Genomic DNA, 19,834 nt, shown 5'->3' with positions numbered 1-19,834 from the left:
AGGTTTTAGTTTCACATTTGGCTTTTTAAATGCTAGATTCTTGCTCTGTACCAATGTTAGCCTCTCTTCTCTGTAACTGACTGAGGTTCCCTGACATGCCCAGACTCCTCATAAAGCTGTTTCTTCTTTGGTGGGAAAGAAAAAGAGAAGTAGTCATTATTCTGAATTTGCTGTCTTCCTTTACCATTCATGTTTTTATGCTTTTACTGCATATATATGTGCTCTCAAACAATATAAAATATCATTTTGAATATCAACAAGTTTTACATAAATTGTGTCCTTTTGAAACTTTCTTTTTTCATAATTCTTTTTACAAATATTTATCCATGTTGATACATGCAGCACTAGCTCACTACTTGAGTGGTGTTTATTATATATTTTACTGGTTCTTTTTATACGTCTGAAGTACTTGATAATATGTCTTAAAAAGAAGAATGGTATAGGAGGTAAAGAAGGAAGTAGACTTGGCAAATAGACTCCATATTTTGAGGAGTTTCTTATAAAGGAGAGCAAAGAAATGGAATGATAATTGAAGAAGAACAATAGATTATGTGACATCTAGGGAGGGTGTTTGTCAGATGGCAAATTTCTCGGCATGTTTGTATGCTCTTGAGATACAGTCCAGGAGAGCAGAAATAAATAACAGAGGTAAGACAGGAAATAATCTGGAGTAAAGAAAGTAAAGACAGTAATAAAATCCCTGAGTAAGTCAGAGACAACAGGAGACTGTGGTCAAGAAGGGATAACAGGGAAAGTTCATCCATTGCAGGAGGAAGAAAAGCAGGTTCTGAGGCTGAAGATGCTGGAAGGTTGATAGATTGGGAGGTAGGAAGATAAAATAATCTTTTCTAATTGTGTCTGCTATATCAGTTTTATTAGAGACAAGGTCATCAACAGAAAGGAGGAAGATGAGATATATAGTTTGAGGAGGGCCAAGATCATGTGGAATATTAATTGGGGAGAGGAAGAGACTGAATTAACTTGAAAAGTGGAATAAAATTGCCTGGCTATTCTGAGGGTCCACTTGACATTTGTGATCAGAAATTGAAAGTGAAATAAATCAGCCTAGTTATGATTTTTCTCCAGCCATGTCATGTTTATCTACATGAACTAGGCAGAAAGTTTGTTTTATCAGAGTCAGCCTGTTGGAAAATAAGTCTGCGGTGGGTGAGGAGGTTAAAAATGTATGCAGGGGTACCACGGAATGAATCTAAGCTGAGTAAGGAGAAAGGTAAAAAAATCTCAGGGGTTATGAATACTGTAAACATAGTAAAGTTAATGGATTGAATGTCCCCATGGGGTTGCAGATTTATTGAAAGGGGAGAAGAGCCAAAAACATATGAGGAGGGGATCGGAGGGTAATAGGCTGAAAAGAAAGATGGAAGATATTACTGGTAATGAAAAAATCTAGTTACAACCTAGGAAGTATTATAATTAAGTAGCTTTCGAAATACAATCATTAGAAATGAAGACTCTAGAAAATGAGAGCTCAAGATGCAGCGAAAACTGTTATCGGCAAGCACCTTCAGAAGACTGAGAACACAAAACAGCTGGAAGTAAATAGAAAAATAAAAATTCCTTAAGGTACTCCAAATGCTACATCCTGTAAATTTTATGTTAAGGAGCTAGTTATCATCTGCAGACTAACCATTTAGAATATGGTAGTTGGTAATAGACCTCTTTGTCTTTCACTGTAACCAAAACATCATGAAGAACATAGTATTAGAAGTGTTCCAAACAATGATTGGTTTTAGGTATCCACAGAAAATACGAAAGCATGGCGTCAGCAAGAGGTATGCAGTAGTTATACAAGCAATCATCTCATCCCCGAAAAGCAACCCTACTCCTTATTCTGTACAATAATTAGAATTTTTTTTCCAAGGGAAGATTAAGCAGATTAAGATTTACCTGCTAGAAATTATTTAGCTCATAGGGGGCATTAATGCAAGACAGGGGTTCTCATTCTCTTTCTGGCTCCAACAGCCCAAGGGTGAGGCTCACTGCATGGCACAGAGACCGCACTGCCATGGAGTTCTAGCACTCTAGCGATGGTTCCATCTTCTCTCTCCTTGACAAAGTCTTTGGAATTCCAGCAAGTGAAAGTTATAGGAATTATCTTTTAATCCATTCAAATTTATTTCTTACTTTAAAAGTCCGGGTACATTAACTTTCTTAGAATCAAAAGATTTGGAATTCACTTTACAACTTATTTAAATACATGAATATGTTATGAGACCTTGGCTAAGAGCCACTAGTTTAAGTGATTATTTAATATTCAATGTAAATCTCGGTGCTAGAAAATATGCACAATAAATTGTAGGTGTACACTCAATTTTGTGTCTTCTCTGATTGGTACTATGAATTAAACTCCATAAAAAAATAAAAGGAAGAGAAGGTTATGATATCTGCCTTTCTTATAGGCAGTTATTAGTACTGATAGGAGTTACTAACTATAAAGCACATGCTATACTAATGTGATTACATGGGTATTCCTATTTTTACCTCAAAGGATTATAAGTGCATTTAAGGATGTATATGAAAATCAAGTCCTCTATATCCAAACCACTAAACAACATCAGCTAAAAAGATGTCTGGTCCCTCATCATGCTAAAAATATATATAAGCATTGGTAGATAAAGAATCACTGGCAGGAATACTTCTAAAGAATAGAAACCCAACATCTTTATGGTAGGAAAATAAGATATTTACATTAAGATTCCTAAGAAACTATGCTCTAAAAGAAGCTTACTCTATAAACATCTCCTTGCACAACAGGCCAACATGACTCTGATTTAAAAAAAAACAAAACACTTCTGTTGACTTCAGTGTGGTAACAGTCACAGAATTTTAAATTTTGGAAACAGAAATACCAAAATGAAACTCTCGTGGGCTTGTACCTGAAGAGATAATCTTTAAGGAAACAATCCTTTAGCATTAACTTTTGGCTTCTATGCTGCCAAACTGGCAGCATCCTGCAAGAGGCTTGTTTTTATGAATCTGAATCACAAGCTTTCATTTCAATACCACTTATAACTTAGATCAGCATGATAGACTTCACAGCATAGGAGTGTCATGGTGCTTTATTGAGCAGAGCATAATTCCTTTTAAAAGCTTGATTCAGGAATGCTAGAAAATGTTCATTCCTAAAGGTGACTTAAGAAGTGAATTGAGAACTGTAAAACTTACTTGACCGTAAAGGTCTGAGAATTACTTTAAGCCCTTTGGACATTTTCATTTCACTGTGGGAATTAACGGGACTCTGGATCAAGTGAAATGCCAAAAGAAATAAAGCTCTTTAATGCAGTGTTTATGATGTTGGAATAATTATACTGTAACATAAAATTTTGCATTTCATAAGAATTTCTGATGAAATATTTTATATTAACATTTCTTCCATTTATCAGAGACTTCCAGAGCAAAGTTGTTCTCACCGAGGAGTTTATATTCCTGATCTTATAGTAATTCAATCACATAAACCAAAGACTTGCTGGTGGATCTCCGTGTGTTGGGAGTACTGGGTGTGTAATCTTAATAAACAGTGATCTAACAAAAGAAGCCTAAAGCCTTGTTCTCTAACAGACTTATAAAAGTAATTATACCTTTATTGAAGTTACACCACTCTCAAACCCCTGCTGTTCCTGCTGTTTCTTAAAGATGGTTATTTTCTACTTAAAGAAAACAGACAGGCTTTAGAAGAATAGCTGGTGTTCAGTAATATTACACAATTTAATCAGATTCTCTGTGCAGCTTATATAACAATGGTACAAATATTTCAACCCAAATAATAAAAGACTCAAAGTTTTAAAGAAACCCAGAATGGCTAATTAGGGTAACCTAATAATCGGAGTAACAACTCATGTGACTGTAGGATAGAAAAGAAAGGAAAGGGGAAAGTTTTCCACAGGCAATGACCATTCCCAGGGCATATCATTAGCATAGGCTTTCACAGGCTTTGCAGAGCCATGGATAGGGTCAAAAAAAGGCATTAACAGTGTTAAATAATGTAAGATGAGACAAAATGTCAAGAACTATCTTTTAAAAGTGTTAGAGGAGAAAGCAGGCAGAATTTTAGGAGCAGCTGCTTGGATTAGGTAGCTGAAGCAAGGTGAGGAGAGTCAGACCTTTCAGGATTGCTCTTTGCCCCTAGGGTTTGGTCTCTAGTTTATTCAGGGGTATTCAAGCTCTAGGGAAAAGTGTTTAAATAGCTCCTACTGTCACAAACTGATTTATATCCAAAATCTAATTTGCATTGTGCATTTGGAAACATCCATTTTCAATAGGCAGATGACAGGTGAATAAGGGACTTAAAATAAGAGGAATCCTATAGGGAAAAGCAGCCCCCATCAACTAGATCTCAGTGAATGATCTGGCATCTTTTAGTCAGCAGTTTTAGTAACATCGTGCCCTCTCCAGGTACCCACCCAGCAGACACGTCTCCTCTATTCAGTGTTACCAGAAACCCTGTAAATTCTAATTTGCTTTGCACACAATCCCTTATGCGTTAAACCTTGGTCTTTTTTTTATCTAGTTAACTCATCCTACAATGATTGACTAAGTCTTAAATACACTCTATAACTTTCCCTGATTTCCAAACTTAAGACATAATTAATATCTGTATCATCTTAGCACCTGATACATGTGTGAATGTGTAAGCATTTACAACATTGTATTTATCCGGTTATATATGTGCATGTCCCTCCAGTTATTATGGAGACTCTGAAACCTTTGAACCACATTACATTTCATAGCACATATTAAGTGCTTAGAAGATCTTTGTTGAATATATTTGCAACAACAATTTTATCAAAAAAGATTCTGGATTGTCTCAACCAAGGAAGACATCCATATAATATGCTCTAATGCATTACCTTTCTCTTTATGACTTATACCAGAAATTATCCATCAGAGAAGAGAAAGTGCATGTACCTTTCACATGGCTGAAAGCATTAGAGAATATCGGTTAAAATACCAGGGGGAAAAAAGTGGCATCCTTTTACACAGGGTTACACTACACCACTGACAAAACCTTTATATCTTTGTAATGCACAGAAAGAGTCTGTAGATTCAGGGGACCTTAGCAGTAATCCCTCAGAGCAGGTGGGACAAACGTCAAACACTTCTCAAGCTATCCAGTGTTGCATAACAAAATACTTAAATCCTGCTAAAAAACTTCATGGCAGTACAATTCATTGGACTCATTGGTGAAGTGGAAGTGATAGTAGAAAGACTATTCCTGTTGTTCAGTCATCAGCATGGGTGCCAGACTTTCCTAATATTGACCACATGCCTTAATCATCTTTATTGCTTCATTTCTGATAAGTAGATTTTGTGCTAGGAATTATATTCATTTACCTGCCTCCACATTTTTGAGCATTTCATCCTCCTCTAGTGAATAAATGTAGACCTATACGTCATGAGCTCTACTGAACTGGATCATGACAAGGATCTGAAGACCTGACCAATATCAATATGTCTAAAATGAGAATCATTTTCTCCGCATAACAAGCCATCAAAGGAATCTAAACTGATTTGAAGAGGTAAGAAAAAAATCAACACCCATTGGCATTAACAGTATACATAACACACTTGATAAGAGATAAATGAGCAGATATTTCAGATCAGTGGGGCAGGACGCGCCACATGCTACATAGCCCGCCATCATTATCTGGCCACAAACTCATAAAAAGACAACGAAAAGCCAAACTGACTGAAATTAAAGCTTAATGGATGGAGGTTAGAAATAAAAATTAACTCCTTATAGAGAAACAGTGAGTTCATGGATTGAGATTTGTACCAGCAACATAAATACATAGTGTGATCACATTTTTAATATATATATAAAAAAAAGAAGACATTGCCAGACACTTTCCCCAAATGGTTATGGTGGCACTAAGAGACCTTTAAAAGACCTGGCTACCTGCTGTAGTTGACCTCTAGTCATTCTGAATCATAAAACTGTCAGTATTTTTCATTTCATCTTTGCTTTTTGTATGCATTTTCAAAATGATTTATGACAAGAATGTGTTAAATTTCTTATTTCTTATTTCTTTATTTATTTTTGGCTATGTTGGGTCTTCATTGCTGCACATGGGCTTTCTCTAGTTGCAGAGAGCGGGGGCTCAGTAGTTGTGGCTCACAGGCTCTAGAGCGCAGGCTGAGTAGTTGTGGCGCATGGGCTTAGTTGCTCCGCGGCAGGTGGCATCTTCCCAGACCAGGGATCGAACCCATGTCCCCTGCATTGGCAGGTGGATTCTTAACCACTGTGCCATCAGGGAAATCCTTTCTTTTTTAGAAGTAATTTAAAATAAGGCTTTTGTAACATGTTACCTCTGCTAATTCTGCGTTATTTTTTTTAATGTTTATTTATTTATTTTCTTATTAGTCATCCATTTCATACACATCAGTGTATACATGTCAATCCCAATCTCCCAATTCATCACACCACCATCCTCATCCCCCACCGCTTTCCCCCCTTGGTGTCCATACGTTTTTTCTCTACTTCTGTGTCTCAATTTCTGCTCTGCAAACCAGTTCATCTGTTCCATTTTCTAGGTTCCACATATATGCGTTAACATACGATATTTGTTTTTCTCTTTCTGACTTACTTCACTGTGTATGAAAGTCTCTAGATGCATCCACATATCTACAATTGACCCAATTTCATACTTTTTTATGGCTGAGTAATATTCCATTGTATATATGTACCACATCTTCTTTATCCATTCGTCTGTTGACGGGCGTTTAGGTTGCTTCCATGTCCTGGCTATTGCAAACAGTACTGCAATGAATATTGTGGTACATGTCTCTTTTGGAATTATAGTTTTCCCTGGGTATATACCCAGTAGAGGGATTGCTGGGTCATATGGTAATTCTATTTTTAGTTCTTTAAGGAACCTCCATATTGTTCTCCATAGTGGCTGTATCAATTTACATTCCCGCCAACAGTGCAAGAGGGTTCCCTTTTCTTCACACCCTCTCCAGCATTTGTTGTTTGTAGATTTTCTGATGATGCCCATTCTAACTGGTGTGAGGTGACATCTCATTGTAGTTTTGATTTGCATTTCTCTAATAATGAGTGATGTTGAGCACCTTTTCATGTGCTTCCTGGTCATCTGTATGTCTTCTTTGGAGAAATGTCTATTTAGGTCTTCTGCCCATTTTTGGATTGGGCTGCTTGTTTTTTTAATATTGAGCTGCATGAGCTGTTTATATAATTTGGAGATTAATCCTTTGTCCGATGATTCATTTGCAAATATTTTCTCCCATTCTGAGGGTTGTCTTTTCATCTTGTTTATGGTTTCCTTTGCTGTGCAAAAGCTTTTAAGTTTCATTAGGTTCCATTTCTTTATTTTTGTTTTTATTTCCATTACTCTAGGAGGTGGATCAAAAATGATCTTGCTGTGATTTATGTCAAAGAGTGTTCTTCCTATGTTTTCCTGTAAGAGTTTTATAGTGTCCAGTCTAATTTAGGTCTGTAATCCATTTTGAGTTTATTGTTGTGTATGGTGTTAGGGAGTGTTCTAATTTCATTCTTTTACATGTAGCTGTCCAGTTTTCCCAGCACCACTTATTGAAGAGACTGCCTTTTCTCCACTGTATATCTGCCTCCTTTATCATACATTAGTTGACCATATGTGCGTGGGTTTATCTCTGGGTTTTCTATTCTGTTCCATTGATATATATTTCTGTTTTTGTGCCAGTACCATATTGTCTTGATTACTGTCACTTTGTAGTATAGTCTGAAGTCAGGGAGTCTGATTCCTCCAGCTCCATTTTTTTCCCTTAAGACTGCTTTGGCTATTCAGGGTCTTTTGTGTCTCCATACAAATTTTAAGATTTTTTGTTCTAGTTCTGTAAAAAGTGCCATTGGAAATTTGATAGGGATTGCACTGAATCTGTAGATTGCTTTGGGTAGTAGAGTCATTTTCACAATATTGATTCTTCCAATCCAAGAACATGGTATATCTCTCCATCTATTGGTATCATCTTTAATATCTTTCATCAGTGTCTTATAGTTTTCTGCATACAGGTCTTTTGTCTCCTTAGGTAGGTTTATTCTTAGGTATTTTATTCTTTTTGTTGCAATGGTAAATGGGAGTGTTTCCTTAATTTCTCTTTCAGATTTTTCATCATTAGTGTATAGAAATGCAAGAGATTTCTGTGCATTAATCTTGTATCTCACAACTTTACCAAATTCATTGATTAGCTCTAGTAGTTTTCTGGTGGCATCTTTACAATTCTCTATGTATAGTATCATGTCATCTGCAAACAGTGACAGTTTTACTTCTTCTTTTCCAACTTGTATTCCTTTTATTTCTTTTTCTTCTCTGATTGCCATGGCTAGGACTTCCAAAACTATGTTGAATAATAGTGGTGAGAGTGTACATCCTTGTCTTGTTCCTGATCTTAGAGGAAATGCTTTTAGTTTTTCACCATTGAGAATGATGTTTGCTGTGGGTTTGTCACATATGGCCTTTATTATGTTGAAGTAGGTTTCCTCTATGTGCACTTTCTCGAGAGTTTTTATCATAAATGGGTGTTGAATTTTGTCAAAAGCTTTTTCTGCATCTATTAAGAGGATCATATGGTTTTTATTCTTCAATTTCTTAATATGGTGTATCACACTGATTGGTTTGAGTATACTGAAGAATCCTTGCATCTCTGGGATAAACCCCACTTGATCATGGTGTATGATCCTTTTAATGTGCTATTGGATTCTGTTTGCTACTATTTTGTTGAGGATTTCTGCATCTATATTCATCAGTGATATTGGTCTCTAATTGCCTTTTTTTGTAGTATCTTTGTCTGGTTTTGGTATCAGGGTGATGGTGGCCTTGTAGAATGAGTTTGGGTCTGTTCCTTCCTCTGCAATTTTTTGGAAGAGTTTGCGAAGGATGGGTGTTAGCTCCTCTCTAAATGTTTGATAGAATTCACCTCTGAAGCCATCTGGTCCTGGACTTTTGTTTGTTGGGAGATTTTTAATCACAGTTTCAATTTCATTACTTGTGATTGGTCTGTTCATATTTTCTGTTTCTTCCTAGTTCAGTCTTGGAAGGTTATACCTTTCTAAGAATTTGTCCATTTCTTCCAGGTTGTCCATTTTATTGGCATAGAGTTGCTTGTACTAGTTTCTTAGGATGCTTTGTATTTCTGTGGTGTCTGTTATAACTTCTCCTTTTTCATTTCTAATTTTATTGATTTGAGTCCTCTCCCTCTTTTTCTTGATGAGTTTGGCTAATGGTTTACCAATTTTGTTTATCTTCCCAAAGAACCAGCTTTTAATTTTATTGATCTTTGCTATTGTTTTCTTTGTTTCTATTTCATTTATTTCTGCTCTGATCTTTATGATTTCTTTCCTTCTGCTAATGTTGGGTTTTGTTTCTTCTTCTATCTCTAGTTCCTTCAGGTGTAACGTTAGATTGTTTGAGATTTTTCTTGTTTCTTGATGTAGGTTTGTATAGCTATAAACTTCCCTCTTAGAACTGCTTTTGCTGCATGCCATAGGTTTTGGATTGTCCTGTTTTCATTGTGATTTGTCTCTAGGTATTTTTTGATTTCCACTTTGATTTATTCTGTGATCTATTGGTTATTTAGTAACGTATTGTTTAGCCTCCACGTGTTTGTGTTTTTTACGTTTTTTCCCTGTACTTGATTTCTAATATCATAGGATTGTGGTCAGAAAAGATGCTTGATATGATTTCAATTTTCTTAAATTTACTGAGGCTTGATTTGTAACACAAGATGTGATCTATCCTGGAGAACGTTCCATGCAAACTTGAGAAGAAAGTGTAATCTGCTGTTTTTGGATGGAATGTCCTATAAATATCAATTAAATCTATCTGGTCTATTGGGTCATTTAAAGCTTCTGTTTCCTTATTAATTTTCTATTTGGATGGTCTGTCCATTGGTGTAAGTGAGGTGTTAAAGTCCCCTACTATTGCTGTGTTACTGTCAATTTCCTCTTTTAGAGCTGTGAGCAGGTGCCTTATGTATTGAGGTGCTCCTATGTTGGGTGCATATATATTTATAATTGTTATATCTTCTTCTTGGATTGATCCCTTGATCATTATGTAGTGTCCTTCCTTGTCTCTTGTAATGTTCTTTATTTTAAAGTCTATTTTATCTGATATGAGTATTGCTACTCCAGCTTTCTTTTGATTTCCATTTGCATGGAATATCTTTTTCCATTCCCTCGCTTTCAGTCTGTATGTGTCCCTAGTTCTGAAGTTTTTCTCTTATAGACAGCATATATATGGGTTTTGTTTTTGTATCCATTCAGCAAGCCTGTGTCTTTTGGTTGGAGCATTTAATCCATTCACGTTTAAGGTAATTATCGATATGTATGTTCCATTTACCATTTTCTTGATTGTTTTGTGTTTGTTTTTGTAGGTCCTTTTCTTCTCTTGTGTTTCCCACTTAGAGAAGTTCCTTTAGCATTTGCTGTAGCGCTGGTTTGGTGGTGCTGAATTCTCTTGGCTTTTGCTTGTCTGTAAAGCTTTTGACTTCTCCATTGAATCTGAATGAGATCCTTGCTGGGTAGAGTAATCTTGGTTGTAGGTTTTTCCCTTTCATCACTTTAAGTATATCATGCCATTCCCTTCTGGCTTGTAGAGTTTCTGCTGAGAAATCAGCTGTTAACCTTATGGGAGTTCCCTTATATGTTATTTGTCATTTTTCCCTTGCTGCTTTCAATAATTTTTCTTTGTCTTTTATTTTTGCCAATTTGACTTCTATGTGTCTCGACGTGTTTCTCCTTGGGTTTATCCTGTATGGGACTCTCTGCACTTCCTGGACATGGGTGGGTATTTCCTTTCCCATGTTAGGGAAGTTTTCGACTATAATCTCTTCAAATATTTTCTCGGGGCCTTTCTCTCTCTCCTCCTTCTGGGACCCCCTATAATGTGAATGTTGTTGCATTTAATGTTGTCCCAGAGGTCTCTTAGGCTGTCTTCATTTCTTTTCATTTTTTTTCTTTATTCCATTCTGCAGCAGTGAATTCCACCATTCTGTCTTCCAGGCCACTTATCTGTTCTTCTGCCTCAGTTATTCTGCTATTGATTCCTTCTAGTGTATTTTTCATTTCAGTTATTTTATTGTTCATCTCTGTTTTTTTGTTCTTTAATTCTTCTAGATCTTTGTTAAACATTTCTTGCATCTTCTTGATCTTTGCCTCCGTTCTTTTCCCGAGGTCCTGGATTATCTTCACTATCATTATTCTGAATTCTTTTTCTGGAAGGTTGCCTATCTCCACTTCATTTAGTTGTTTCTCTGGGGTTCTTTGTTGTTCCTTCATCTGGTACATAGCCCTCTGCCTTTTCATCTTTTCTGTCTTTCTGTGAATGTGGTTTTTGTTCCACAGGTTGCAGGATTATAGTTCTTCTTGCTTCTGCTGTCTGCCCTCTGGTGGATGAGGCTATCTAAGAGGCTTGTGGAAGTTTCCTGATGGGAGGGACTGGTGGTGGGTAGAGCTGGCTGTTGCTCTGGTGGGCAGAGCTCAGTAAAACTTTAATCTGCTTGATGCTGATGAGTGGGGCTGGGTTCCCTCCCTGTTGGTTGTTTGGCCTGAGGTGACCCAACACTGGAGCCCGGGCTCTTTGGTTGGGCTAATGGCAGACTTTGGGAGGGCTCACGCCAAGGAGTACTATGCAGAACTTCTGCTGCCAGTGTCCTTGTCCCTTGGTGAGCCACAGCTGACCCCCACCTCTGCAGGAGACCCTCCAACACTAGCAGGTAGGTCTGGTTCAGTCTCCTATGGGGTCACTGCTCCTTCCCCTGACTCCCGATGCACACGCTACTTTGTGTGTGCCCTCCAAGAGTGGAGTTTCTGTTTCCCTCAGTCCTGCTGAAGTCCTGCAATCAAATCCCGCTAGCCTTCAAAGTCTGATTCTCTAAGAATTCTTCCTCTCATTGCCAGACCCCCAGGTTGGGAAGCCTGACATGTGGCTCAGAACCTTCACTCCAGTGGGTGGGCTTCTGTGGTATAAGTGTTCTCCAGTTTGAGAGTTAACCACCCAGCAGTTATGGGATTTGATTTTATTGTGATAGCACCCCTCCTACATTCTCATTGCAGCTTCTCCTTTGTCTTTGCATGTGGGGTATCTGTTTTGGTGAGTTCCAGTGTTTCCTTGTCAATGATTGTTCAGCAGTTAGTTGTGATTCCGGTGTTTTTGAAAGAGGGAGTGAGAGCATATCCTTCTACTCCGCCATCTTGAACCAATCTCCTTGCATTATTTTATCATTAAAATTTCTTATGCCCTAGAATACTACCTTTTTTAGTCCTCTTTAATCCCTTCTATGCTTAATCAAAATCTTATTATTAGGGCTTCCCTGGTGGCGCCGTGGTTGAGAGTCCGCCTGCCGATGCAGGGGACGCGGGGTCGTGCCCCGGTCCGGGAGGATCCCACATGCCGTGAAGCAGCTGGGCCCGTGAGCCATGGCCGCTGAGCCTGCGTTTCCGGAGCCTGTGCTCCACAATGGGAGAGGCCACAACAGTGAGAGGCCCACGTCCCGCAAAAAAAAAATTAAAAAATAAAAATCTTATTATTAGACAGCTTGTTCATATGAAAACAATTTTAGGGGAAACTCATTATATGCTCTCCATTTAATAACATAAAGCCGTATCTTGAGAAAATAACAGAAAATCCAGTGTTGTCTGCTTGTAGTGGGTAAAGCTGTGCCCTGAGGAGCAGGAGGCCCAGGATACAGTTACAATTTGCCACCAACTAGTCAGAGAGGCTGAAATAATTCATATCCTATCTCAGACCATTGTTTCTTCAGATGCAGAGGGTATTTCGGGTTTTAACATTTTTGTCTAGGGCTCCACAGTGAAAGTGGATTTGTCTTCATTGTTGAGTTCATTTCAATTGCAGAAAACAACCTAAAAGTTCTATTTATGTGTTGAGAAAACACTGGAAAACCTTCAAAGTTCAAACTTCTAAAATTAGTTAGATATGAGGATAGATAATATAGAACCAAATTATGATTTTCTTTCCTTTGAGATATGCCATCCTATTGTTATTAGTTTCATTTGTTGAGATGTAAATGAATATCAAGTAAAGGTTCTCATGTTTGCATAGTCTTCAGCTTTTAAGATCAGCCACTACATGCAGTCTGAAGGGGCTTCATTATCCCAAAGGAAGATTTTCAGACAAAAATCACATCCTCAGTCACAATTTTTTGTTACCATAGTGATAAGAAAAAAAATGGAAAAAAAAAAAAAAGCTAAAAATACCTGAACACATACAGACAGTTTTGGAACTTTGACCTACTTGGTGTCATACACTGACGAAGTTAATCAGTTTAATTAAGTACATATGGGTTAGGTGAAATATTCTACTGGATGAAAAAATGTGTAGGTTGCACATCTGGAGCTATTATCCACAATCAAATAAGTCAGTATGAATGAAGAAGATTGACAATCCAAAATGCATAAAATCAGATTCTCTTAGAAGAAGCAAGCAGAAAACATTAATTTAGCTCCATTTCCCATAAATTTTCTGTTTTCTTTCCATTATTTTAGAATATCTCCATTTTAAATTAAAGCTTCTTATAAACCACTAGAATTTTTGAACTGGATGTAGCAGCATAATTGGACATATATTTTAAATTATGTTAGAGTGGCTTCTTTCTATAAAGGAAAGCTTCCCAATTTTAGGCATTATAATAAAAACAGTATGTTTTATACTAACTGTTCTTTTGAAAATTCTAGTTTTAATAAGAAATTTAATAGAGTACATCATTTTCAGAAAACCTACTATATTGCAAGGCATTATCTAGTCTGTGAAAGATCAATAAAAGGCAATACTTTCTGTCAAGAATATTTTAACCATCTATCTAATTATGCTTTTGTAACACTGAACTTTTAAATTTTATTCCACATAGTAAAATGGAAAGAGCATTGAACTTGACTTGAATAGACCAGGGATAGTTTCTGCTCTCCTAATGACTTAAAAAGGTCTCTAAGTCTCAGTTCTCTCATTTGTAAAATGAACAAAAATGAGCATATCATCTTCTCTAGCACACAGGTCATTATGGTAAGCAAGAGATGATATGGGTGTAAACCAGTTGATAACATTCAATACAAAAATCTCTATAGAAATACGTCATTCAACAATTAGGTTCAACATTTTAACATTTTCAAAATAAAAATTATGAAAATTAATTGTCATAATTATCTAAGTATACTTAAAATTATTTAAGAATAATAATAGCAAACATTTATTGAGCACTTATAATGGGCCACATGTTTTACATGAATTATTTCATTTTAATCTCATAACAGCCCAATGACTTAGAGTATTATCTTCCTTTTACATATATATAAAGTAAGGCATAGCAGAGATAAATAACTTGTCCAAAGACATACAGCTAATAAGTGCTGAAGCCAGGAATTAAATCCAGTCAAGCTAATACTAAGCCATGCCCTAAACCTAAGCCTTTATGATATACTCCAAAATAATCAGTGAAGGAAAATATCACTATGAAACTGTTAATTTGAAGAAAAACATATTTTAAATTACCAAGTTTCTGAAGTATAAGTTTCTGAAATCCCTAATTGATTTTATTTTGCTGCATTCAATTTTTAAAATTTTATTATTATTTATTATAAAGAAAAATGGTAAGAATTTAAATATAAACAGTAAATACAGAATACCCTTATGACAAGTTATTACTCTATCATAAATAATGTAAAAGATACTTATGGCTTGGAAATTAATGAGTATTGTTAAGCAAAAAAGTAGATTTTCAAATATTTAGAAAATTCCAATTTTCATAAAAATGTTATATGCACAGAAAAAAACTGGGAATGATGAACATCAAATGTTAATTGCTATTGGTTAGTAATCTTATATATTTCTATATTCCCAAATTTTCTATAATAAATATTTAATGTTTTTGTCATCAGGGAAAATTTGCTTAAACATCCAACATGATCTGGATGCTTCTCCAGACTGTGAACAAATATTTACCAAGAGTCTAGAAAACTTTTCTAGGTACTAGGGATTCAGCAGTGGCAAAGCAAAGTCCATACATAGGTAAAGAATTAGATAATTACACTAAGAACTAACAAAGGAAGAGAACTTCAACCTTTAATGAAGCTTCAATCTTGTCACTCTGACATTAATCATACCTTCCTACTGGTATGTGGGCCCTTCACCTCTACTAAAAAAAAAGGTCCTGAAATATTTTGTTTTGCTTGTTTATCTTTTCCTCTCAATTAAATTACGGGTACATCATTCATCATCTTTAAACATGGCAGCCAGCCATAGCATTAGTGTGGACACAGAAAGAAATGATGAGAAGAATCTTAAGGAGTTAAGGAAAATTCAATGAGATTTCCCAAACCTTGGTGACAATTTGCACTCCATTACTAATCTTTAGAGAATGGAGAAATGTTGTTCCATTTAACTTACTAAATATTCCCATACAAAAACAATATTATCATTTCACTTATTGACTGTTCAGAAAAGAAATGATTTTCTAACTGTGAAAATCTTGCATTGAAATAATTGATAATGTTTAAACATTTAAACTTGACTATATTCTTTGGTACCAAATCTATTCAGCAGAAATCATTTTAGCATCAGTATTTAAAATACATGGTGGTTTAAAATATATCCTGACATAACTTATATTGTATCAAAAATACATTAAAAGCTTAAAAAGCTAAAGAATCTCTTCTACCTCTCTAAAAATAATTTTACCGTATTAACTTCTTTTAACCTGTTCTTTTAATCTCTTCTTTCTGATATATTAAAATCAGGTTTTGAAAATTTGAAAAAAAGGGACTTATAAGACAAGTTTAATGAAAGTAAGAGAAGGAAGGAAAGAACAAAGGAGGAAAACACGGAGGAAAAAAAGAAAGGAGAAAGCAAAAAAAAGAAATGAGAAAATACCTCTATGGACCAGGTCCCAAACCTCATCAATTTGCTGGTGCATTGGGAAATGACCACAGTCATTGAAGTACTTAAGGAGCTCACTTCTTTCTAATCCTTGCCAATCTTCTCTTCTAGCAAACACTGTTTCATAGACTACAAGGAAAAAAGATAAAATAAAATATTTTCTTTGTAAATAACAAATCAAATATACACCCCACCTGAAAGTGTGATCTGGATTTGAAGACACTTTCACTCCAGTTTTATTTTGATGTCTGGTGATAAGCCTCCATGAGGTGAGTAGGACCATGTCAGCCTCCTGGGGCAGGCAGAGGAAGTGGGCATGCTTCTCCCTCCCCCACTCCAAAGGAGGGAAATTTGGTCTTGCTTCCCCAAAGAGAACACTGGCATCCTCTGGCCTGGTTTACATGACAGATGTCCATAGACTCTACATATATCAACGTTCAAACCACATCATAAGACATAGCTCAGGGCTTCTGGGGGCCTGATTTCTGTTGACCCATTTCAGCATGCATTTTTTATTAGTTTTGATTAGTTTCCCTAATTTTTTTCATCTCTTTTTGACTTCTACCCACATTCTAACTATTTACTTGAATTGGTGATTCCACATTGGACTGCTTATTCTACTGCTGATTTTGCCCTTAAAATATCTACTTTTTGGTAACATCATGCATTCCTACTTCCTACTTTAATGTCTTTTGTCACTCCTGGCTCAAGGCTTCCCCAGAAAATCATTCAGTCGGGACAACCCTCACCTATTTCCCATACTTGGCATTAGACAGGGTTTAGATAATGACCAAGAGAACTGATGCACGCGTTTCATAAGTGTAGTTCTCCATTTTATTTTTGTTTCAAAAAGATGAAATTGAGTCTCCATTCTAAAGTATATGGATTAGCCCCATAAATCTGATTGTTAATCAGCATTTACAAGTTGACAGGGTCTGTCCTCAGCACAGGTTTAGCTCTGAAATACGGGCTCCCAATGACAAAGGGCACCAAAGTGGTTTCTAACAGAAGTTAATGTATCATTCCGACAATCAACCATATAGACTTCAATTTTCTATCCATTCACTCATCCACTCATTCAGTTGAGATGGACAGTCATAAGCCATCAACAAGTTCAAGAAACATTTAGTGATTGCCTGAATACGAGTAGCTATTCCAGATTCTGAAACACAGCAGAAAATAAACATAAATGTCTATTTAATATCTCTATGATTTTTTTCTATTCTAACAAGCAAACTAGAGCAGTTGCTGTCTCCATTCATATTGCCTTGTCCCTTACATGTCTGTGCATGCTAATCTGATTTAAATTTCCAGCACCTGCATTTCATTGCCTAAGGGGTCCCTCTGGCTGCAGGACTCCACTCTGCCTACCTGTGCAGCAAGCCAGAAGTGCCAGGCGATCAAGGCTCCCATTGGAGCAGCTCTTCATCTCTGACTGGGGGAGTTGGTGGGTAAAGACACAGCACTTGAGGCAAGGTGGCTACACTGTTCCCTAGAGGGATTAAGCTCTGGTTGCCCACATGGTAACCATGTGGGCACCTTTGGTTAGATGGATGGATGATGCACCTTTTCCTTCCTTCCATCTCTTCCCTGACTCATTTCTCCATTCTGCTAACAGTATTTCCCCAAATAAGTTAGTTGCACTCCCTCTCACTTTTTAAAGGATTAAGTAAAAGAAGCCCCAGCAGTTTCCTAATGAAAGAAGAGTTTTCTCTTTCTCTGCCTCTCTTGTTTTCTCTTTCTGCCTTCTTCTTCCTGCCTTTTCATCTCTCAAATACTTTGCTCCTTCCTGCTTTTTTCTCTAGAAACCAGGCTGTTGGACTGGGGAAACTGATCTGAGTTCTATGATTCTGTGACTGATTCTATGACTTACATAGAATCTCTTTCTCTCTCTGGATTATTCCTTCCTCAACCTCTAGCCACCAAAAAGGAGGCATTCTAACTCAAAGAATTCTGGTTATTGATAAATACTTTTGTTACATAATTTTAGCATAATTAATAAGCTTAATGAAAACTATCCTTTCAAAAAATATTTTTGAGCCCTTCTGATAAACCAAGCATTTGTTAACAGTGGGTATGTATTAATGAACATAACAGACACAGTTCTTGTCTTCATGGAACTTACAGTCCACTATAAAATAAACATTTTATGACTAGCTGAAACTACCAAAAATGTAGCACTTTACTTTATAAGGCAATAAGTTGCTGATTCCAGTTAAATATAAGTTATTCGGATCATTTTGTTGTTGTAGTTTTATTTCGTTTTTAAAGAAAAGTTACAAAAGCCATTGTTGGTTTTTTTAAATAAACTTATTTATTTTTGGCTGCGTTGGGTCTTCATTGCTGCGCACAGGCTTTCTCTAGCTGCGGCAAGCGGGGGCTACTCTTCATTGCAGTGACTGAGCTTCTCATTGCGGTGCACATGTTGTGGAGCACGGGCTCTAGGCGCGTGGGCTTCAGTAGTTGCAGCATGCGGGCTCAGTAGTTGTGGCTCGTGAGCTCTAGAGCACAGGCTCAGTAGTTGTGGAGCACGGGCTTAGTTGCTCGGCAGGTGAATTCTTTTTTTTTTTTTTTTTTGCGGTACGCGGGCCTCTCACTCTTGTGGCCTCTCCCGTTGCGGAGCACAGGCTCCGGACGCGCAGGCTCAGTGGCCATGGCTCACGGGCCCAGCGGCTCCGCGGCATGTGGGATCCTCCCGGACCAGGGCACGAACCCGTGTCCCCTGCATCGGCAGGCAGTCTCTCAACCACTGCACCACCAGGGAAGCCCTACAGGTGAATTCTTAACCACTGTGCCACCAGGGAAGTCCCATCCAAGAATTCTTAAATGGAACACAATGATGACAGGGAACCAAGCAAATGTTCACCTTGTATGAGCATCAGTTACTCCCTGTGCCCTCACACAGTGACATCCATGGGAGTTACTTCTTGCTCCCAGGCTATTATGTTCCAGCTCCTAGAGTTTTCTGCTTTTTGAAGTTGTGTCTCATCCTTCATAGCCTATCAGAAGTCAACTCACAGTCTCCTCTCCAATGTTCTAATTTCAGGATTCTAAGTTTCTATGGGCCTTCACTTTGCTGAACTTCCTGACCCCCAGCGTGTTCCCCAGGATGCAGGGGCCAATCTTCACCCACCCATCGTGTTTCTGCTTCTTGGCTGTTGCCATCTTTCTCCAGGAACTGAGTCTGCACGTGCAAAAGCAGTTTTAAGTTTAAAACAAACTCGAGAAGGAGATACAGAAATTTCTCATAAATCCTTTACCCCCACACTCAAAGATAACTCCTCCCCCCATTATCAATTATTAATCAATGCACCAACTCCAGAGTGGTGCGTTTGTTATCAAGAATAAACCTACACTGACACATCATAATCACTAAAGCCAATAGTTTACCTTGGTGTTGTACATTCTTTGGGTTTGGACAAATGTATAATAACATGTATCCATCACTGTACAAAATAGTTTCATGGTCCTAAAACTCCTCTGTGCTTGCTGTTTCATCCTTCCCCCCACCCAATCCCACCCCAGGCAACCATCGATCTTTTTATTTTCTCCACAGTTTCGCCTTTTCCAAAATGTCAGATAGTTGGAATCATACAGAATGTAGCCTTTTCAGATTGGCTTCTTTCACTTAGTAATATGCACTTAAGGTTCCTCCATTTCTTTTCATGGCTTAACAGCTCATTTCTTCTTATAACGAAATGATATTCACTGTCTGGGTGCACCAGTTTATTTATCCATTCACCTACTAATGGAGGGAAAAGCTTGGAAGGTTGCTTCCCAGCTTTGGCAATTATGAAAATGCTGCTATAGATATCCATGTGTAGGGTTTGTGTGAACATAAATCCCCTGTGGCTAAACACCAAGGAGAATGATTGCTGGATTGTATGGCAAGAGTACGTTTAATTTTGTAAGAAAACACCAAACTGTCTTTC

At 37.2% G+C, this 19,834-nt stretch overlaps 1 protein-coding gene across 1 annotated transcript in view; it reads right to left on the bottom strand.

The window, feature by feature from the left end:
* The window catches only part of IQCM (IQ motif containing M), a 349,608-nt gene that overhangs the window by 179,541 nt on the left and 150,233 nt on the right, over positions 1 to 19,834 (bottom strand). Inside the window, exon 13 of the mRNA XM_067734648.1 lies at positions 15,897 to 16,031. Coding sequence (XP_067590749.1) covers positions 15,897 to 16,031 — 135 coding nt within the window. The remainder of the gene's footprint in view (positions 1 to 15,896; positions 16,032 to 19,834) is intronic.

The sequence above is a fragment of the Pseudorca crassidens genome, chromosome 4, assembly GCF_039906515.1.
Source record: "Pseudorca crassidens isolate mPseCra1 chromosome 4, mPseCra1.hap1, whole genome shotgun sequence".
Taxonomy (NCBI): Eukaryota; Metazoa; Chordata; class Mammalia; order Artiodactyla; family Delphinidae; genus Pseudorca; species Pseudorca crassidens.
Note: the sequence above shows the minus strand (reverse complement) of the source record. Positions and strands in the feature narration are given on the sequence as shown.